The sequence below is a fragment of the Calypte anna genome, chromosome 4A (assembly GCF_003957555.1).
Source record: "Calypte anna isolate BGI_N300 chromosome 4A, bCalAnn1_v1.p, whole genome shotgun sequence".
In the NCBI taxonomy this organism is placed as follows: domain Eukaryota; kingdom Metazoa; phylum Chordata; class Aves; order Apodiformes; family Trochilidae; genus Calypte; species Calypte anna.
In genome coordinates this window covers 2671306-2694649 of record NC_044248.1, presented here as the reverse complement: position 1 = coordinate 2694649, position 23344 = coordinate 2671306, and the positions used below count along the sequence as shown (strand labels likewise).

The window sequence follows — 23344 nt, the reverse complement described above, 5'->3', positions numbered from 1 at the left end:
TTATTTTTCCTTTTTCTTATTCTCTTGTTCTTCCTTCCATTTCTCCACATAACACTCAAGAATGTTGTTTAGCTGCTGCTCACACTGGCTTATGTGTTGCAATCCATTTTCCCATCCTAAAAGCAGCAACAAACAGGATAATTACATTTCCCTTTACAGCATCCATGGTGTAATTAGGCTGTGCTGATGCCAATGTCCATTACCCCAAGCCTATCAAGTGGCAAGTAATATTTCTGCTCTGAAAATTGTTCTTCTGAGTCCAGCCACCAGTGAAGATGTTTCCTCTGACATCAGCCAAGTAGGCAAATAAAACAATTACTCCTTTGGCACCTGGTCTGTTGCTTTAGAGACTGAGCCCTCCCTTTGCAGTATCTGCTGAGGGAAGATTCTCTGATGGGAAAAACTATGACCTCTCTTTCCAAAGCACACAGAGAGGAAAGAGAGACACCCAAGTAAGAGGCTGTTCAGTAAAAGGTGTTTAAACACCTCTGAGCAAAGTTCCAAGGGGTGGAGATGGGCATCACAATCTTTTTTTTTTTAGTGTGGGTTGTTTGTCTGTTTGTTTTTAAGCAGGAATAGCTTTCAAACACATCCTCAGCTGCAGTAACTGTCATAGCAAATATGCAGAAACTGTAAAAAACTGATTTTCAAAACCTGCATTTCCCTCTGTGGTCCAATAAAACAAGCACATGTATTCTCAAGACCTGGAAGCAAAGCAGTCAGGAGTTCCTTGGTAGAGCTAGCTGAGCTCCAGTAGCACTGAGGCTTTTTCTAACAGCTAGAAATTTATCTTCCAAACCTCACAAACCCTAGTTGCAGAAAGATGCTACATGTTTTCTCTTCCTTTATTGAAGTCCTAGCAACTCAGAAGTACTGCTGTATGGAGGAAATTGTTTGCAACTTGTTTCTGACTGTGCCTACCACATAAAAACAAACAGGGAAAGGACTAGAAATGCAGTACCAGCTTTCAGCTCTCCTTACCAGCCCACTCTTGGTGTAGCTATCTGGTGGCATCAAAAGAAGAGAGAGAAGTCCTATCACTGGGTAATAAATACCCTTTCAGGTATGAAAACTATTTGCAGATCAAACTGCTAACATGCAACTTGCATTTCCTTGAGATGTATATTTTCTATGTGATAAATAAGCTGCTTTATGTAGCCTGCACAGTGTAGTTACTCTATAACACAGAAAGCGTAGCAGACATTTTCATTAATTATATAATTTCATTGAAAAAGCTGAGTTTAAAAAATGCAGGACAAGAAAACATTACCTTTGCAGTGGTGAATCACTCTTCCCCACAGCCTGTTCCTACTCAAACAGGCCAGGTTTCCAACAATCAGCAGATGCCTCTTTGCTCTCGTCAGCGCCACGTTCGCTCTCCTTTCCGAGTCGATGAACCCGACCTGTCTGGTTCTCACACAGGACAAAACAATGATCTCCTTCTCAGCTCCTTGGAAGGCATCCACAGTGGACACCTGGACAGGTTTGGTGTCAAAGGCCTCGGAGTGGACACTGCTGAGCATATTCTGGATCTGGGGACAAAGGAACATGGATGGTGATGAGTTGTGCTGCTCACTTAGAACCACAGAACCACACAGTGTCAGGGGTTGGAAGGGACCTCCAGGGATCATCCAGTCCAACCCCCTGCCCCACAGCAGGATCACCCAGGGCAGGACACACAGAACACATCCTGGTGGGGCTGGAAAGGCTCCAGGAGGAGACTCCACAACCTCTCTGGGCAGCCTGGGCCAGGGCTCCCTCACCCTCACAGGAGAGAAGTTTCTCCTCATGTTGAGGTGGAACTTCCTATCTTCCAGTTTAAACCCATTATTCCTTGTCCTGTTACTGGGCATCACGGGAAAGAGATTGGCCTCATCCTCTTGACACCCACCCCTCAGATACTGACAGACATTCCTAAGATCTCCTCTCAGCCTTCTTTTCTCAGGTTAAACAGCCCCAGGGCTCTCCATCTGCCTTCCCAGCAGAGATGCTCAAGTCCCCTCCTCACCCTCCCAGCTCTCCCTTGGACTCTCCCCAGTAGATCCCTATCTCTCTTGAACTGGGGAGCCCAAAACTGGATCCAGTATTCCAGATGTGGTCTCACCAGGGCAGAGGGGGGACACAACCTCCCTAGATCTGCTGGACACACTTTTCCTGCTGCACCCCAGGACACCATTGGCCCTCTTGGCCACCAGGACACATTGTTGACCCATGGAGAATTTACAATCCACTAGGGCTCCAAGGGCTTTCTCCATGGAGCTGCTTCCCAGCAGGATGTTCTCTAATCTGTACTGGTGCCAGGTGTTATTCCTACCCATATACAGAACTCTTCATTTGTCCTTATTGAACTTCAGGAGGCTCACTTTTGCCCAGCTCTCCAGCCTGTCCAGAACACCCACTTGTCTCAAGCAAATGCATTAAACAATTCTGAGCCTACACAAGATGCCAACCAAGCAACTCTCAGTGCAAGGGGAGTAAAACCTCAGCTAAACACAGGAAAATACTACATGGTGAATCTCCATTTGACAAAACTGTGTTTAAATAAGAAAGAAAAATAATGGTAAACTCCAGTTTACCTATCCAGCATTTTTTGCTTGTTTCTAGCTGACTCTTCCTAGTTGAAATGGAGTCTGAGTTTAGAACAAACAAACATATTTCAAAAAACTTTTATTGATGAAACTTGATACAAACCTTACACATCTGTGACTTATAAAGAGTAATCACACCAACTGCAGAGCCTTCTATTCCACTTGCAATCAGAGACTGGATGAGCTTGACTGTAAAATGAACTTCTGCCATGTTATAAAAGCTGTTGTCTCTTTCAATCTGGAAATAAGGAAGGAGATTTCCAATTTACCCATCACAAACAGCAGAACAGAACAGAGGAAGAACAATATTGCCTTTTTATAGAAGAAATGTAGGAAACTTACTTGCTCTACCCCATTAACACTATAAAAACATAGTGTTGGAAGCCAATCCAATAAAGGACTTCTGTCTTCCTCAGAAACACCATCTATCAGATTTCCTCCGTAGAACAGCTCGTTAGCTATGGCACTAATTGCAGGGTGACACCGGTACTGCGTCCGGAGAAGTATTGGTTTATGTCCCTAAAGAATTATCATGTAGAAAGAATTACTAGGAAAAAGAATTATTAAGTATTTTGCTAGCTCAAATGAGAGGTAAGTTCAAACAGTTCCTGCAGTGAGTTGGCCTAAGCTTCATCCAGTCACTTCAACACAAGTTACAACAGACACTGATTCTTCTACCTGGATTGAAAACTGCACAAAAAACGATCACAAGGCAGAACTTGTCACTGGTTTTCAACCCATTCTTCTTCTACCTGTGTTACACTTACAAATGTCCCTGCACTGGGAAAACAGCATTTCCAGAGAAATGCACTAGGATGGAATCTGCTTAATTAAAAGGCTGAAGCACTGATCTAAACCAGAATTTTTTAGTGGGTTCTGGAGATGTGTACCAGTAAAAACTGGGTAGATATGGCTCTTTGGGAGATGACTTAGTGGTCAACATGGTGTAGGACTGATGGTTGGGCTCTGTCATCTTGAAGGTCCTTTCAAACCATGATGATTCTATTATTCTATGATGTGATCTACACAGCATCTGAGGAAGTGCTGCTTCTTGATCACCTTCTGATCAATCATCTGTGCAGCCACGAATCATTCATCAGAATGAGTCTCATGTTGCTGCTAGCCTGGGAAACATCTGAAGGAAAGCCCCACTTTAAAATTACAGTTGGATAAAAAGGACAACAGGTTAACTTTTAAATTCCATCAGTGTTGATGAATTCAAATCAGTAGAATTGTACCTAGCATTTAAATTATCTTTTAATAGTATGATTGTTCCATACATGAAGGTATGATGACTTCTGGAGAAGTACAAACCATCAAGCAGAGGCGGTCAAAGAGAGTCTGCTCCAGCCCCTTCTCATGAACACTCTCAGACCCTTGAATTGTTGGGGGCAGTTGCTTTGGGTCTCCAACAAGGACTAACTTTTCACACTGAAACCTACAGAAGAATGTTAAAAAAAAAAAAGCTTCTAAAAAAGATGCCAAACTATTCATAATGGAAGTGTGTGCTGTGTTTAGATGTGGCTCCCTTCTCCATCACCCTCTGAAACTGAACAGGGTAAGGAACTGGAAGTTCTCTCAGCCCTGAAACAGCAGAGGAAAGCTGTACCTGGCTATAGGGAGGAGAGAAGCAGGCTCAGTCATCTGACTGCACTCATCCAGCATCACCACAGGGAACCTGAGAGCATTCAGACAGGGGAAGGGGCAGGCAGCACAGGTGGCTCCAACCACTTTGACCTGGGTGAGGGAGAAACAGGGAGACAAACAGGTAAGATCATTAAATAATTAATCTCTGTGTAGCACCTAACCACAGCTCTGGTTAGAATACACCTAAATTGATCTTTAGTGCTTCTAGTGCATGCTCACTGGGTCTCAAAAATTATATTCTGATTTCCAGGAAAAGGCACTGTGTATGCAGAGAGATGGATCCAAAGGTTCCATTTCTTCTGCTCGGGGTGTTTGCACATTAGAATCATGCACAGATTCATGTAGTTTAAGACCAGATTTGGTCCAAGGAGAGTTCAGTTTACACAATCCTCCAAAACTTTCAGAACCCCAGCAGCAAAGTTGGCAATATGACCACTGGGAATAAGCACAAGAAACAAATTCCTCAGATCTGCTTTGTTACAATTGCTCTGCAACAAGATGGAACAGGACTGAGGAGAAAAAGCAAATCACTGGAAAGACCAGAAATTGAGAAGATTTTTCTACAGGGAATAATAAGCTTAAAAGATAGTATTTTGATGAAATGTCACTTAAAATAGATTTGAAATCTTCTTTGCAGTTGATACTCAACTGTAGGATAGATTTAGCTCAGTCCTTATCTTTTACCTTTATGACTATATACATTTTAGTTTCAAGGTGGCAGTGCACTCTAAGCTGCACTCAGAATTTTTTCTCTCCCTATCTTGTAAACTGGATTGGTAATATTAAATAACATTAAATCACATTGCTATAAAGTTCAATAAGTGTTCCAGTCTCCTATCACTAAGCAGGACCTGCAAGTTAAACTCAGAGAAGTCATACACAGGGAAGACACTAAGCTATCCCTGTGGAATCAAACCTGTCCTAGCCCTAACATTTATTTTGTTTTTCAAAACTTGAGCAGCTGGGCAAGTGTGAGAAGGGATTCTGCATTTCCATTTGCTGGGAATTGTGGATATGGCATAACAAATCCTGCCCTTCCCATCCTGTGACCTTGACTGTACCTGTTGCAGTATAGTTTTGTTGGTCCCAAGTTTATGTTGCTCAATACTCTTCCTCACATATATTTTTTCAGCTGGAGTTAAATCTTCCTTCATGAGGGCAAGCAGTTCTTTTAACTGCTCGTTTTCATTTCCTGAGCCAGCATGTAAGCTTCAAAAAGATTTTACAACAGGCATTACAATCAGAGAAAATGAAGCATTAACTCTATTCACCAATCAGTGACATCCCCAAATCAAGGTAAAATTTTTCCACTGTGCAGAGGGGGGGAGAGAAAGAAACCCAAACACCCTGAGGTAGATACATTACATCACATCATTGCAAATTACACACAAAATAGGAATTTTACTACATATATACTGTAATGAATCTTTGAATTGCTTCAGATCCCTCAAAGATTAAGATTCTTACCTATGGGGAAGAATTGCTTTGGTGATTTTCCTGATACTTCCCACTCTGATAAAATTCTCAAATCCGAGATCAAGTAGACTTCAAAGGAAAAGAGATGGCACACGTTACCCAAATGTAAAAAGAAATTCTGAAAAAAATTAAAAGTGGTTCTAAAAAAAGCTAGCAGACACATCAGAACACTGAGGAACACAGAATTCTGCCATTTACCAGATGAATTAACTGGAGACACAATTCAAGGAAATCATGATTTGTCTCAAAAATGCTTAAAGCTTTTATGATAGTCTTGTATTTGTACTTTCCATTCCTCCTTTTATCCTTCCAAACCATGAGTTGCATTCCGTGTTATCTCCATGCTGAAGCTTCATTAGGCTGTTTCTCTGCCTTTCTCTCTCCATCCCTCCTTCCTTTACCTTTACAGCTACCTCCCAGAGCTTCCTGAGCAATCCTACTGTCTGTCAGGATGGATTTTAGTAGCAAATTTGATGGTACAAGTGTTATACTGGAAATAAAACCACAATTATCTTTACCAGACAAGTCTATTACTGGTTTTGGAATGATAACCTGTGGAAATCTGTTACCTACCCCAGCAGTATCCGATCAACAGCAATGTTAGTGGAAGAAGCAATCAGAAGTTTCCATGGAGTTGGTCTTGGACCCTCTGTAGCTTCACTGCTTTCAAAAAGCTGCACAAGGAACAAGATCACAACAGAGAGCAGATAGCTCTTCCCAGCTCCAAAAACACCTGGGATTTAGGAAGAAAAAGCCAAAGTTAGAGGTGAAACTGTTCTAGACAGCACCGTTTTAATCAACTGGAGTTTAGCTTTTGAAATATATTATTCTGTGATTCCTGTAAAAATGTTGCATGTTCTTGCTGCAGCAGCTCCAAGTATCCAAGGACAACAAGCTGCCTCAGACATTGCATTTACTGCCTGTAAGAAGTTTACAAAAAACTACACAGGTGGGGAAGCTCAGGTATTTTTCCTAAGCTTTCTGGTTGAACACATGCATTACTTGCTAAGGAGCCTCATCAATACATTAAAATAATATAAATCCAAGTATCTACATGCACATCCCTCATACCATGTCCTTGGGCACAAAATAAGGGATTGGAGAGATAATTATTTTGGAATGATGGATATTTTAAATAGATCCTATATGCCTGACAGCATAACAAAAACTCAAGCAATTTGAGCCTACTGGTGTCTGTATAAGACTGTCATTACTACCAATGTATTTACCTTGACAGGATCTGAAAACCTACATGGTAAATACTTCTCAATACTGATTTAAAAAAACACCTTGTCTTTGAACTAAGATGTTGCAAGCCTTTTTTTATGTGTTGAAAAGGGATAAAACAAAGGTAGAAGGAAGTATAAACCAGGAAGGAATAATGTGTAATAGGAAAAAATGGATATGATAATCTAGCAAAGGTGATACATTGACAAGAAGTGGCTTTAATATGAAAAGAAATAAGCAGAAGACACTAAATAACTCTGAGTTTGTGTACAGATCTAGCTAGGAAAGAACTCTGTACTTCTGTAAAATCCTGCAAAAGGCAGACTGCAAATCCAAGAATCAAAAGGACTGTGCTGACAGAATTAACTGTAATGCCAGTGTGAGCAAAATATCCCTAAAATTCTCTCTGTGATGAAGCAGCAGACTTCTTCCTTTACCTACAATTCCAGGCAGACTTAAAGGGAGATTCTTATGTCTAGATAAATATCACCTTAAGATAAATCAATTAGCATTTTTGCACAATAGGAGATTTCTCAACAATTTGCTCTATACCACGTATGACTGTGATGGGGAAGATCTGATGTTCCTCTGGGGGTTTGATATTCTCACATGCAGTCATCATCTGAGCTATCTGAACCAGTGATGTGGCTTGATCTGGGTTCAGGGAGAAGGTTTGGATCATCTTTGTAGCAAGTCCCATTGCCACCTCAGTGCTGACAGGGCCAGACACCACTGTGTGCTTCAGGCTGATGGCAGGGGGAACAAATTTTCTTTTGCTGACTCTATTTGGAGCATTTTCAGAATCAGAATTCCTGAGAAAAATACAATGGACAAAAATTGCAGAGGGCAAGTCAGTGACTGCACTACCAGTCTAATAGTGATAGTAATGCCCAATACTAATCTCTAGGTTATAAAGTCTGGGCTGGAAGTTTTAAGGAAGAAAAAATCAACAAGCAACTTAAAACCAAGTTAGAGTAAAGCAACCAATATATTTTTATTGCCACATAAATGAAAATTGCATTGTCAATAGTAAGAATCACAGAATCTCAGAATGATTTGGGTTGGGAGGGACCTCTCAGGGTCACCCAGTCCAAGCCCTGCAGTATCAGGGACACCCTCACCCAGATCAGGTTGCTCAGAGCCTCCTCAAGCCTCACCTTGAACATCTCCAGGGATGAGGCCTCAACCCCCTCCCTGGGCAACCTGGGCCATGGTTCCACTGCCCTCATGGGACACAACTTGTTCCTGACATCCAATCTAATCCACTTTTCTCTAGTTTAAAACCACTGCCCCTCATCCTATCACTCCAGGTCCCTCTCAGCCTTCCTGCAGCCCCTTCAGACACTGGAAAGTCCCTGTTAGGCATCCCCAGAGCCTTCCTTTTTCCAGGATGAACACCCCCAGCTCAGTCTGGCTCCATAGGAGAGGGGTTCCAGCCTACTGATCTTTTTTGTGACCCCTCTCTTGACCCAGACCATCAGTTCCATGTCCTTCCCCAGTTGAGGGCTCCAGAGCTGGATGCAGCACTCCAAGGTTCATTCCTTGTGTTGTTTTTCTGATTTTAGTTTTTCTCACTTTTCAACAGAGTAAACTCCATGGTGTTTTTGCTGTTTGTTGGTTGGGGGTTTCTTTTGTTTTTCTGCACCTACCGACATATTGTATGTTCAGAGTATGACAGAAGCAGTTACTTACATTTTGAGGAGGTGGGGTATGAGTGGTAACGTGGCTGGATTGAAGTGATCCTCCAGATTTCTTAAAGATGTAAGCTCACCACTGGCATTGCAAACCAGCAAGGCATGAACAAACACTGAAAAGGCCAAGGAAAAATAAAGTTAGGAAAAAAATTAAATTAGCCAACATTTCAAACCAGCTGGATAAATGAATTGCAAAGTGTCAAGAGAGTAATCAGCTTCCTCTAACAGAAACCAAGTCAGCCCCTTTGCCACATGGAACTGGATGCTATAGATGAGGAGTGACCTATCAGCCCTTCTTTCCAAGGTGTGTTATTTGAAGTATTTGTATCCCAACATTGGGAATCTCCTGAGAAGGAAGCTGAAATAAAAATCTTCACTCATTTTAAGAATACTTGATGTTCAGAGGGCTTTGGAATTTAGGAGTGGAGTTTTTAAAGTAAAATGTCTGAGAAAAGCTAAAGCAGATATTTCCTTAAAAAAAGGAGTATTAGAAGACCTCCAGCAGGCCAGACTCAAGTTCCATCTAGGCTGTTTCCAAAGTGGATTCCTAGGGGAGAGTATAAGAACAAAACAAGTATTCAATTATATTTTTCTGAATTCACCAGTTTCCTAAGGTTTTAAGGTTCAGAGTAACAGGTTTCTAGTATGACAGGTAACACATCCACCTCTATTTTGCTGTTCTTTATCACTGCTAACAATGAAACCTTCCCTAAAGCTTGACTGCCATACAACTTAGGGTTTTATTTAGGTAATGACTGTAGAATTATGAAATAATCTGTCTCATCACAAAGAAAGTTAGGAGCAAAAGTTGCCTAGAAAAAGATAAAATGCTGTGATTATGAAAATCTATAAATTAACTCTTCCAGACATTGACTGCTGGAGAGGTCCAGTCCTTCAATTCACACTCAGATTTTCCCTCTATAGCTGTTTCCCACAATTCTGAATTATTTGATGCTCAACTTACTGTTTGATCTCCAGTTTGAGGGGCAGTAGCCTTTCAGTGGTAATAATTCTACTTCATTGTTGGAGGATGGTCCAAAGAAAGCACTGCTTGCAATGAAAGTATCCAGGGGATCAAAGTTCAGAGTCTTTGAAACAACCCAAATATCATCTGTCAAAAACAAAAGAGGTCTCAAAAGCTCATCCTACTGACATCTTGTAAAGAAAATGAAACTGAGCAAAACAGCTCAGCATTTACTATGCTGCAAATTAAACTGTTGCTAACATGAAAATATTAGGAAGTCCTAAGCCATTCTTTAGTTCAAAATTAATAAATATTTTGCAGTTCTTGTGGTAAATACTGTCAGAAATTGATAGTAAATGCAAAGTTCTCTCCTGTGGTACACCTAGAAGCATAGGATTTCTGAGAAATCTGAAGGATTACCAGTTTTGAAAGCACTGGGAACAAATCATTGAGGTGTAGTACAGATCAAGCTCACCACACTTTGGCCAAGGAAAACCAAGCACTGAAATAAATGTACATTTTCCCTTCTTTTGGAAAACCAACACAGGCTGGAGCCTGCAGATGTTTTATTTGGCACACCTCACAAGACTGAAGCCTCCTACGTTGTCCCTAGACATGTACTGGAAGAGCAGAGCAAGTAAAAGTTTTGCCTGTGCAGAGCTTCAGAAGAAATTCAGAGAAATTCCAAAATCTGCTTTGTCAGAACATCTCTAACTCTGTACATAAAGTGCACAAACATGTTTCTTTCTGCCTCATTTGCTTTGCATCATTTTTAGCAGCAAAGTCAAGAAACCATGAAGATTTGGGTACTGATTCCAAAAGTACTGAAGCAAAAGGAACTACCACAACTGGAACAAAATCACTGAATGCCCTCCCATTTTCTGACATATCAATAATTTAGAAGAGATGCAAAACAACAGCTACTGAAACACCAATTTTTTCATCAAGTTTTACTTAAATTTCATTTATTTGAATATGTCACAATTCACAGTTTTAAGAAGATCCAAATTTGAGGACATGGAATTCATATTTTTCTAAGATAACTGCATGTTTACAAGAGAAGATGAATTAATGAGATACTTCATTGCCCCTCCAGAATGTGAAATAAATTATCAGGGTTCTCAAGAGTTTAAATATAGGATTCAGATTTTCCCTTTAGATTACAAATTAAAACTTGGAAAAGCCACAGTGTGACAGAAACAAATCTCCTGATGCTTAAGATTTGCTTACCTTTGCTATAGAGAGAATAATGCTCCTTTATGCTGAGTTTGAGGTATAATTTGCTTTTGGGATCACAATCAAAACTTGCAGGTGTAAATTTCTTGAATTTACTACACCTCTGTGTTTGAATCTCAAAAGTTTTCCTGTTCAGTTGAAGTTTCAAGAAAAAGAACATAAGCAATTGGAACATTTGGATTCACCACCAAAAATGAGAAAGCTCTGAAGATTGGACCACTTTATACAGCACAGATCTTGGTGGCTGTTCCTCATCTTAAATTACCAAGTCTGAAATGCATTTACCTTGACTGCAAAACACTCCTCTCATATTCAGCCACAACTGACTTGTTTCCCTTGCAGTTAAGCAGCAGAGAGTAACCTTTGATACAACTTTTAACATTAAAATTAGCATCACTAAGGGAAGAAATCAAATTGTCTTACAAAAGACTAAATGAAGAGTAATTCAAATGCAACAATTTGATTTCATTAATCAATCAATCAATTAAACAGTTCTGATTCTTGACCTGAAAGCCCCATTGCTATGGATATTATTCCTTCACTGTGTTTTGTTTTTTTTTTACATTTTTAAGCAGAATTGGTGCTATAAACAGTTAGTGGAAGGGTCTCCTAACTGCTCCTGAAATCCAGAGCCATTGGAATATTTATAAACCCTGCAATTCATGTAACAGTTGTGAAAAGCACACAGTAGCTCAGAATACCTCACCAAAAGCTGGCACTCCTCATAGAGAGAAATCTTTTGGCTTCTAAGGTATGTCCCAATGCTTTTTATATCGTGGAGCACTGCACTAGGTCTGGATTTTATCTGTGTGGGGTTCACATCTTCCATCCACATGAAGAATGAACACTGCTCAGCTTTTGGGGCATCACAGGCATAGAACAAACGGCCCTAGGAAGGGAGAAAAGGGGAGAAAAAAAGAAAAAAGACCATAAGGATTTAAAAATAAATAAGAAAAAAAAAAAGTAAAGTGATGGACCAGTACTTGCTGCTATAGAAATGATCAGATAAATATCTGTATTTTCACTGTGGCTTAAAAACACAAGTGTGTTCCCAGAACTCCCAGCTTCTGAAAGCAAGTGTGTGTAATCACACCTTACAGAAAACCCCTATAACCTATAAAAGTATAAATTGAGGCCTTCCTATGCCTATAAAGCTGTTTCTGCATGGAGAAAACTATTACATCAACAGTTTGGCACTAGTGGCTACTACAGCTGATCTTAAAAGTGATCTCTGCAACAGATCACTTGAACCTGGGGTTGTAAATCACACAGCACTGCCCTGTAGTTATCCCCACAATACAGTCCATGGGCCAAACACAACCCCCCAAGCTGTAAACAAACAAGGAATAAAAAGCACCTTGTTTTGACCTTCTTTTTTAACCACAACAAGCTTAGCAGGATGCATGTGATTGCAGAGGGGACCACTGCTTGCTTTGCTCTCACTTTGCCCATCCTTCAACGCTGTGTAAAATGATATATCCACTTTTGAGAGAGCACTGTGTAACTTCTGGGACAGCTCAAAGAGCATTATGTTTAATTGCTCTTGACATAGAAAGAACAAAAGAATCATTAGCACAGTTTAAATGGTTACTCCTGTACACAACAGAAACCAAATACATTATCATTGAAACATTCAGCCCCAAAATGGAAATCAAAATATTTAAGGAAGCCTAAAAGAAACCATGTGGCTTGTAAAATTGCACCTGCCATTGATTTGCTCTGTCTTACTTTGATTCACATCACAGCTAAGAGACTCTATATGATCCAAACACTGAATGTGTAAAAAAAGAACCAAAAAACCCCAAAACTCCAATAAACCAATGAAACCACCCCTCAGACAGGAACCTAGAGACTTGCAAACAGGCACAAGGTCACACAGCTGAATATAAGTGTTTGGCTCTGCAATTTTGGGTACAGAATGAATATATGTCAGTATATATATATGCAAAACTACCCAGTTGTTCCAACAGATGATGTTGCTCTTGCTCTCATCCTGCTGTGTGAAGGCTCAGAATGACACTGTTTAAAAAGGACAGGATTTCACAGAGCAGAGTGTTACACGTACCTGTCAGAGCAGCTTTAAAAACCTGTTTGTAGTGAACATGAGACTGAAACACAGTTGGTATGGAAACCTTTCTTTTAGGAAGAGGAGTGCATTTTACTTTATCCACATTAGGGAAAGACAACTCACAAATTGTTATGTCCTAAAAAACAGAGAATGAACCATTAAAACTCTCCAAACTCTGAATGAGACAAGTTTTGATAAATGGCTACTGTAGAGATTTGCCAAAAGTTATCAATTTCTCTTTTTCCTTCTTTGCTTTTAAATATTCTGTTCTCATTAAGGAGTACAACTAGATGGAAAAAAAATCAGGGCTTCAATCTTCAACCAAAAGTCTCAATGTGAAGACTGCCAATGAAAAATCAATTTTCTAAACACAAAATACAAATCCCCCTTCCCCACCAACACCTGCAGACTTAAGCACAGGAACATGGATACAACAGGACTGCCAAAAGGAATAAAATCAAGTACCAACAGTTGTTATTTCATCTTCCTGCCAACAATATTCAGATTTTAAAAATCTAACTCTGGTGCTGTGTGAGCAAAGGAATTACCTTTATAAAGGGTTACTCATGGCACTTAAAAAAATACATTAGCAGCTGCTGTTCTGTAGCTGAGACTCTGGAGTTACTAGGTATGTAGAAACATTTCATCCAATGGTACTGATAATATCTTGCAGGAAATCAGATAAATGCAGTTACTTTGTCCAGAAAAATGCCTTTCTGTCACTTTTAACAGTATTTGCTTGAACAGTTACACACCTGGCCATCTCCTGTTACAGTGTGGCAGCTCAGATGACTTAACACCTTTTGTGTTGCTTCAGCCAGAGGTGTCTGACTGAAGTGCAGAGAAAGTAACTTCCTCTCTGAAACCAAATCCTGGTGGCTGGTGTTTGCAGAGCATTTCCCAAGCATCCTCTGTGCTGTCAGCAGAGGGGCAGAGCCTGGAGCGCTGTTCTTCAGGGCACTGCTCTCTCCTAGGTCACCCAGCAGCATTCCAAGGATGTTCTCAGCACAGATGTCATCTCTCACTTCCCCATCATCTCTGTTTTGAGTTGTCAAGTCACCCTGTGCACTGTTTTGATATTTTAGCCACTTGCTTTGTCTATATTGTGAAGGCACATTAGGGAAGGCTGCTTGTACAGGCTCCCTTTGTCTGCCTTCCATATACTCTCCAAACACAGAGGTTTCATAATTTCTGTCCTCAGGGCCAAAAGCACTCCTAGGAAATACCACTGAATTGTTGCCTAAATGGACTGGTGAAGAGCCCAAAGACTCCTGGACCTCGTAGCTGTCAGCTGGATAAACTGGGTCAGGAATCTTCTCAGCAGCAGGAAGAGTGACAAATGGAGTTCGTGTTTTGACTGAGGGCTTGAGTCTGGAGAGGCTGCACTCCTCTGGAGAGAGGGGTTTCTCCTGGGCTGGAGGGCAAATACATCTTACAACTTGTAGCACTTACAAATTAACTTCAGATGTACAAAAAAAAATAATTAAGATCAGGAAAGAACTCAAAGCTCTTCCTTTTACATCCTCTCTTCCCATTGGCAAGCTCTTTTTATTGTGCCTATGCAGCACCACTCTGAGTTTCCTCAAGACATCAATGATTTCAATTCTGATTCTTTTACTACTTAAATCCCTATATTCAGAACAACATTTCTGCTTGTATAAAAGAAAATGTTTGCTAGAAATTATTTCAACATTCTTTGTGTTTTGGGGGTCATTAGTTTGATGTTCTTGGCAGACCAGTGACAGCTGCCAAATAGAAAACAACATTCACTCCTTTTTATCCAAAAACAACACCCCAGACAACTGTCTAAATTAATATCAACTAGTGTCAAAAAATTGTCTCCTAGTACCAGAAGCTTTGTTTTGACTAAATTCACTATGAGTAAAATATGACAGTCACTGAGAGGTGCAACTGCACTGTTAGAGGACAGTGGAATATGGAAGAAAAAGAAAAGCAGGTAAATAAATGAAAAGGTGACTATGAATTAGAATCTTATCCTAGAGACTTTCTTTCTAAATTAAATCATTTCACTGAACACTCCTTCAGGAGACTATAGTAAGGGGAGGAGGCATGCAGCTGGTTTGGAAAACACTGTTTAAAATCATGCTTGAAAAAAAGTAACATGCCCCCCCATAAAAAAACATGACAAATACAAAATAAACTCTGTAGTTACCCAGATACATAGCTTTGTATTTCAGCACCCAGGGTAATTATCTGTTACATTGCAACTGATACATTGGGCTGATTCCAATGGGATGAGGTTCAACATTCCAAGTGCCGGGTCCTGCACTTTGGCCACAACAACCCCATGGGGAGCTCCAGGCTGGGCACAGAGTGGCAGAAAGGGACCTGGGAGTCTGGATTGCCAGGAAGCTGAACAGGAGTCAGCAGTGTGCCCAGGTGGCCAAGAAGGCCAATGGCATCCTGGGCTGGCTCAGGAACAGCGTGGCCAGCAGGTCCAGGGAAGGGATTCTGCCCCTGAGCTCAGCCCTGGTGAGGCCACAGCTTGAGTCCTGTGTCCAGTTCTGGGCCCCTCAGCTCAGGAAGGAGATTGAGGTGCTGGAGCAGGTCCAGAGAAGAGCAAGGAGGCTGTGAAGGGATCCAGCAGAATTCCTGTGAGGAAGGGCTGAGGGAGCTGGGGGTGTTGAGGCTAGAGAAGAGGAGGCTCAGGGGAGACCTCATCACTCTCTCCAACTCCCTGAAAGGAGGTTGGAGCCAGGGGGGGGTTGGGCTCTTTTCCCAGGCAACTCTCAGCAAGACAAGAGGGCAGGGTCTCAAGTTGTGCCAGGGGAGGTTTAGGTTGGAGATGAGAAAGAATTTCTTTCTGGAGAGGGTGATCAGGCATTGGAATGGGCTGCCCAGGGAAGTAGTGGATTCTCCGTGTCTGGAGATATTTCCAAAGAGCCTGGATGTGGCACTGAGTGCCATGGGCTGGGAACTGCAGCGGGAGTGGATCAAGGGTTGGACTTGATGATCTCTGAGGTCCCTTCCAACCCAGCCAATTCTAGGATTCTAGGATTCTATGAACTCACTGTGCTTCAAAAATCCTCCAAAATTCTCCAGAAAAAATATTGTAAAGTGTGATTAGAAACTGTGATTTCTTACTGAGAAAAGATTCTGCAAGTTCTGGTTCACTTGGCAAGATGCTGTGTATCAGGGGCTCCTGGGTGTCTCCAATAGTTTCCTCACTTCCTGAAGCTGGAGAAATTGTAGAGTCTGGATCAAGCAAGGAAGTCAGTTCTACTGATGAAATCATCTAGAGATGAAAAATCGACATGTCAAGCAAATGACTGGGAAAAAAATCACTCAGTTATAGCCCATTTGTCACTTTGTTCTCTCCCATGATTCAAAGCACTTGAAATGTCTCTTGGAGCCGAGATAAAACAGTTGAAAAAGAAATAAATTGCTACCATGAACACACAGGAAATAAAGAAAAAAAGATTCAGCTCACACCTTGTCAGGTTCCCCTGGAGTCCACTGGGTTTGTCTCAAATCAGCAGATGAAGGTGAGCCTGACATTGCCCATGGTGCAACATCAGAATTCACATTAAATGCCACTGCTAGGGAAAACAAAGGACAGAACTCTTGCAGGATAATTGTTTTGAGGCCAAGAGCTGCTATTTTATGTTTACTTTCACTTACAGGACTGATCTATCCTTGACTCTTTAATAATGTTAGAATTCTTCTGAAAATTCTCTTCTGTGATAAAGTTGATATCATCTTCGTGAAGACTTCCTGAACCTGGAGACTTCAGCCACAAAAGTATAAGGAAAAACTTGTTAAGAGATTGAAATGTTTATCCTCTATAGAAATATTATCTTTATATGAACATTATCTCTAAATATCTTATTTCTAAATCTTGTTCCTAGATACAGCTCTCCAGTAGCCTGAGACGTAAGTAAAAGCTGAAATACCATTTTTAATATTATTTTAAATACTGAAATATGTACTTGGTTAGGAAAAAACCCAACACTGGGTGTCATGTTCCTTTCCATGAAGGGCAAACAGAATGATAATTCAAATTCTAAACCTTTGCTTTAGAATTATTTAACAAATTTACTTTTCAAATCCAGTTGAGGTGACAATGATACTGCTAACACCAAGAAACAAGGATTATAAAAAAGATCTCTGCCATTTTTCCCCTCACAAATTACAATTTACATTTTTCAAAGTGAAACTGATCAGAGGGGGAAAAAAAATTACAAATGCATAGTCCTGTGATAAAGAGTAATAAACATAATTGTCTAACTGCAAAGTTTTAATTGCTACATTCAGTTCTTTCAATTTTTATATGACTGCAGTATCCTAAAAATGAATTCTGTTTGTCCTGCATTTACAGGACACTTCCTTGCACTAAGGTTAATAAGAGCAACTTTGAAAAAAAAGAGTATTTTACCTGTCTGAAGTCAGAAAGGACATAACTGCTTGAAAACAGGGGTGACAAAAGCCTCTGAGCTGCAAATTCCATATTATCTGGGTGCTGCTGCCATCCCAGCTGTGAGCAGGGAGATCTGGACATTACCTCACTAGCTGCTGATCCCTTTACTTGGTGCCCTTGAAATGCAACAGGCTACACAATATATTGGAATTATCATTAACTGAACAGCAGCACTGATCTGGAGCTATCTAGGGTCAATAAAGGTACTTTTCATACATACAAGAACAATAATCTGTTGGAAGAGAAAAAATAATCTGTTCTTTTTCTTTCTCTTGCACTCTGCCAATACACAACTGATATTCTGCTGTGGTATGTTTGGTCTTATTTTTTATATTGTAAGATTTGAGTTTAAAACTCACAGCCAGATGTATTAAATAGTTGTGAGAAACTCATTATGAGACTGGTTAAATATTTATTAGGACTTCTTATAATGTATTTCAAATAGTAAAACACTGAACTGCAATTTAAAAACCACTATATACTTCAGTTCCACAGAAACTGTACCTTTGGTTGGCAGTCAGATGTCTTGGGGTCTCTTTGGGCTGCTGCTGTGGGTAGGATACAAGCCTCTGTTTTCTGTATTGAATTGTCCATGCAATTTGGCTGCATATAAAAGTATGAAAAGCTAATTAGTTTAACAATTTAATTACAAGTTCAAGTGAAAACTTAAGCTAAGAAACCTCTCGTCTTTCTACAAGAGGAAGAATTTTAAATTATGGTCTTTTTTATTTGGAAGCCAGAACAACCCACAGCAGGATAAGAAACTGTGTTTGTTTTCAGGAGAATAATTTAATCTAAAATCTTTGATTTTGGACTGATTGAAAGAAAAAGATTGCTAAAAGCATTGGACAAAATTCAATGTGAAACCTCCAGTACAAACAGATTTGTCCATGTATTTCAACCCATAGTGCTAAAATTCCCAGGAAAGCAGAGCACTGAAAAAGACAGTGAAAGAAAAAACACATGATTAAAGGTTTTTATCACACATTTAGCCTCCTCAACATTTTTTGGCACTTGGGTCTGTCAGAGATCATCTTCTCTTTACTATCAGCTTAGTCAATGCCTCTAACAGCTCATAGCTCAACCTCCATAGCTTCATAAACCAGGAATTTTATTCAAGAAAGCCAGGGGAAAATTAATTTATCTTGTGTAGTTACATATATGTAGGCAAAAATTGGTTACCATGAAGTCAGAAGAATCAAAGTATGAACAGGAAGATGCCTGCATACTTTCTGAGTAAGGCATTTCTGTAAACTGTTCTATAGCTACAAGAGATGGAAAAGCATAACAAGTTAGAGTTCTAGTGTTCTTTTTACATGAAAACATCTCAGTATCTATTAGGCTTGCAAATCTTACCCATGCAGATAATTGCACAGTTAGGATTTAGCTGAAGTAAAGAAAAAAAAACCAAACACACAAACTTGGAGTACACGTTGTTGCTTTAAGCATTAAAAATTGCATAACACATCACCCCAAAATGTGATGCCTGAGATAAGAGTACAGGAGTCAAATAGGCTCAGGCATAGAGTGAATTTAAATAAAGTGAATATAAATAATATAAATAAAGTGAATATAAATAAAGTGAATATAAATAAAGTGAATTTAAATAAAGTGAATATAAAGTGAATTTTCAAAATTCACTTGAAAACAGAAGCTAACCTAACCTTCATCTTGCACAAGGGGTTCAACCAGCTCTTTAGAAGTCTCTGCTTCACAGAACATGCTATTCTGTTCCTCCATCTTTTGCAAGCTTTCTAATGCTGTGCTATGTTGAGTCAAAGCTCTCAGAAGAGTGATCTTGGTTACCAGGTCAGGAAGATCTGATGACTTCTCAGCTGTTCTCATCTGTTCCAGGCAATCCACTCCTGCTCTCCCACCTTTGCAGAGTCCATGAAAGGCACTGATGCTCTCAACATTTTCAAACTCAGTTTCACCTGTGGCTGGGTCCTCTGCAGACAGATGGGCTTTTCCTAAAGGACAGACAGGGCCTCTAGACAGAGGAGTATCTTCCTTAGCTGAAACACCAAATACCTGTTGATGATCTTCTGCAAAATCTTGGAATGAGCCACAGCTTGGATCTGATTTTTGTGACAAAGGGTTACCTCGTTTAGTGGCATCACTCTCAGTACCCCAGAAGTGTTCTACATCAACATCTGGGGATTTCATGCATCCAAACTCTGTAACATCTTCAGTCCTTTCATCCATTGCAGAAATCATTCTGCTGGTAGAAATACAAGGACTACTTCCAGTTTTCTCAAACATGGTGACTTTAGGGTGACAGTCATTAACATTTACGTCATCAGGCAGAAGATCAGAGTGCTTGCTTTTTGTCCATGACATGTCACTAATGGTATGAGCTGCACAGCCACCAGGGTCCTTTCTGATTGTGGCTTTGATACTTAGCTGATTTTCCTTCATCTCACTGTGTCCATCACTCACAAGTTCCACTTCTATTCTGGTCTGGTTTGCAGAGTCTTCTCCAGTTCTCCCTGTGTCTCCAATGTTGTCACAATGCTCTCTCCCAGTGCAGTGATCTCCATCAAACATTAAAAATTCAACTTCTTTCTTATGGTGTGTCACTCCTTTGTATGAAAGATGAATTCTCTGCAATGCATCTTCTCCCTCTAAGCCACCTGGACTGTGTGACAGCACAGCTCCCTCACTGAGCTTACTCCCACCTCTTTCACACAGGTTTTGACTGTCTGGGTCCATAAAATCAAAAGCTGCCATTAGGTTAAAGTTAACCTCCACCACAGGTTCATCTGGATCACAGTCTTTGCCACATGCACTGAATTCCTCCTTGGCAATTCCAGTTTCAGTCAGTCTTAGGTCCACAGAGAGCTCTGTGTCACCAGCTGCTCCTCCTGAATTTTGTCTGGGCTGATGCTCACTTTGGGACATCACAGATGAATTCTCCTGAACTCCATTTGCCATTGCACACTCCCTGTACCTCCTGAGATTTTCTTCAAAGCTGACTGGGCTTGCTGAGCATGAAAATTCACCTGAGGATGGGACAAACTGACTGTCACTCACTCTGCTGATGGTGCATTCAGGTGGGAAGCAACTCTTTGTATTACAGGGATCTTGCAAGTCTTGACTTACATGATTTGCCTTTTTGTCATGTCTCTGTCCTGTGCCTTGTTTATCACAAGGTTGTTCAGCTGGATTTAGGAGCATTTCAGCCTTCCATTCCTTCTTTTCACTTACAGTTTCCTCCATAAATGGCAGGTGCTGAATATTTTGGACAAGTTTTTTGGAAGGGCTGCCTGGAAAAGCAGGTGGGACTGTGCTTTGCTCTTCTGATGCTTGAAACCTAGAAAGACATCCTGTGCCTTCAGGGCTGGCTTGCTCCCTGCATCCCTGTGCTGGTTTAGACTTGAGAAGAGCTATGATCTGTGCTGTGCTCCTGATGCTGTGTGACACTGCCTGCCTGCTGGGTTTGACCTTCCCAGCAATGAGAGGAGATTCTGGCTTGGCAGTGGAGAGACAAGAGTTTGGCTTCTCTGTCCCCTCACATCCATCCAGAAACTGAGGTGAAAGCAGTGAGGAGAGAGACATGGGCTCTCCAACACCATCCCTACTCCCCTCTTCATGGAATTCTGCAGACAGATGTGTTTCTGCATCCTTCTTGCAAATGGTAGAGAATAAAGGAGAGGTAACATAAAATTTGGATGGGAAAGTCCCCTGACCCTGCTGAGGAACAGGCAACACTCTTGGGCTTTCTTCACCTTCCGTTGCTGGAATTTTCTTTCCAACTTGGCGTGGCCCTTGGAAACCCTAGGAGAGAAAATTTAAGTTACTTCTACTCAGGAAAAGGACTTCACAGTCAGTAATCAAATGCTGAATATGGGGCACACTCCACAGAGTCTGTTCCCACCAAGCAGCACGTTCCAAGGGTGCTCTGAGATCATCTTTTGATGACCTCTCTCAACCCTTTTGATTTTCACTGCAGCCCCTGCAATAGCAATCCTGCTAAACCACACAGATTTAGTAAACTCTGGAAAAAACCAGCTACAAGTAACAGCTTCTGGATTAGAGTTCCAAAACACCAGGAAGACATTACCTATATATTTACATTTATTAAAAGATGTGCCCTTTGTGTTTTAAAATGTGCCTTAGCATCAGACACAACTTTTGGAACAAAGACATACCCTAAACTTCCTTTTCAAGCCCACAGACAGATGTCTGGGAGGCAGAACACTGGTTTTTACACCATTTCTATCCACTGCTGGAGCTTCTGCTTTCCCTGGCTGATCTTCAAAGGATTTCTCATTCACTTTCACTGCTTCAACTGTGATCAGATAACGTTCACCTTCTAAATCATCTCCAGCATTCACCTAGGAAAGATAAAGCAGCAGTGTGGATGTAGAAGTGCTATAAAAAAACCAAAACCCAAACACTAACAGTCTGCTAAATAGATGTAATCTCTAAATACTTAAATGTAAACACTTCAGAAATGTACACCCAGGATATCACAGCTGACAAATAAATACTTGGATTTCAATATATGCCTCCTAGAAAGCCTTTGCACTTAGCTTCAAGTTATGGTTATTTCAGGTATTACTGTAATACACAACTTTTACCCAAAAGGAATAAAAATCCCTAAAACCTTTACATTGGTTCTGGGAAAACAATGATTTCTCAATAAACAGAAGCTGGTTTTGCTTTCCATTGCAGAAGACTTTGAGATCCACACTAAGATAAAGCACCACCTTTCTTACCAAACAGGTCTGAAATGCTTACTGAAAGAAGCATAAAAAGCAAAAATATACCTGAGATTTAATAAAGATACTCTCCAAACATTGCCCTTTATCATCAAACAAGACAGCCTGCAATGAAAAAAGAGAATAGTACATAATTAACTCTATTTGACAGGACTGGATTGCCACTGACATAGCAGTAGCAGATGATGTTAAATCAAATGGTATTAAATCCAAGTTGTTCACCTTGTTCCCACCAGCTCTAATCCTCAGAATTCCATCTTGCCATGTTTTTGATTTTTTCATTTTTTGGTGAGTGTACAATACCTGTTTTAAATGAGTAAAATGTTGAAACAACAGTAAGCAAGAAAATACTTAAATAACCCAGCAGGTACAGTGGCTCATCGTTGTCTACAACTCCCTGAAAGGAGGTTGGAGCCAGGGGGGGGTTGGGCTCTTTTCCCAGGCAACTCTCAGCAAGACAAGAGGGCAGGGTCTCAAGTTGTGCCAGGGGAGGTTTAGGTTGGAGATGAGAAAGAATTTCTTTCTGGAGAGGGTGATCAGGCATTGGAATGGGCTGCCCAGGGAAGTAGTGGATTCTCCGTGTCTGGAGATCTTTCCAAAGAGCCTGGATGTGGCACTGAGTGCCATGGGCTGGGAACTGCAGCGGGAGTGGATCAAGGGTTGGACTTGATGATCTCTGAGGTCCCTTCCAACCCAGCCAGTTCTAGGATTCTAGGATTGATTTCTACATAATTACAAATCACTTACAGTAAATTCTTGAGCAGCCATTCCTTGGGCAAAGCAGTCATTCACCAGCTTATTTCAGAAATATTCACATCTTCATATGGCCTGAGAGGAAGGGGAAGGTTAAAATTCCACAAGAATTGTGAAGGAAATGCCAAAATCATAGAGGTCAGCTCACTATTTTTTCCCTGTCTGAATTCTTTTCCCTGAGCTGATGTGGGCATTTTAAAGAGGAAACCTTGAAAGGTAGAAAGACTACTGCTAAAAAATGGTTTGTTGGTTTGGGTTTTTTTAATAGATGACAACACATTTTCTAACTCTTAGGGGAATTTAAATTAATTAATTTAAATGAATGGCTGTGGAGACTCCAGTGATCAATTCAGAATTAACAAATTATCCTAAAGTCATTTACTGGCAGCAAAAAAACCAACTATAAAAACTATTAGCAGGATAATTTTGTCACCAGGGTATTGATTCTGAACCTAGCCATGCATGCTTAATTCATGTCAAAGATAACTGTCAAAACCAGTCACCCGTGAAGCCAAGACTCTTTACATAT

General features: G+C 40.6%; 1 protein-coding gene across 1 annotated transcript; it reads right to left on the bottom strand.

Annotated features, from left to right (window-relative positions):
• ZGRF1 (zinc finger GRF-type containing 1) lies at window positions 1-22830 on the bottom strand. The gene is made up of 28 exons (XM_030449972.1): window positions 22810-22830; window positions 22285-22365; window positions 22111-22167; window positions 21490-21675; window positions 19003-21115; window positions 18521-18603; window positions 17843-17941; window positions 17297-17470; window positions 16543-16648; window positions 16354-16460; window positions 16006-16156; window positions 13656-14314; window positions 12898-13036; window positions 12190-12374; window positions 11534-11721; window positions 10827-10960; window positions 9597-9743; window positions 8631-8745; window positions 7491-7750; window positions 6285-6444; window positions 5703-5780; window positions 5297-5444; window positions 4198-4325; window positions 3903-4026; window positions 2931-3107; window positions 2692-2826; window positions 1271-1532; window positions 1-116 (listed from the first exon to the last, which is right to left on the bottom strand). Exons 1-28 carry the CDS (start codon window positions 22828-22830, stop codon window positions 1-3), a joined length of 6333 nt encoding a protein of 2110 aa, XP_030305832.1.
• Window positions 22831-23344: the final 514 nt, after the last annotated feature.

Coding starts and splice junctions, on each gene's coding strand:
- ZGRF1 (XM_030449972.1), bottom strand. CDS start 22,830: ATGGCTGCTCAAGAATTTACT. Junction 21,116..21,489: donor GCTTGAAAAGGAAGTTTAGG/GTATGTCTTTGT, acceptor TTTCTCTCCTAG/GGTTTCCAAGGGCCACGCCA. Junction 9,744..10,826: donor TTATTCTCTCTATAGCAAAG/GTAAGCAAATCT, acceptor TGTTTTTGACAG/ATGATATTTGGGTTGTTTCA.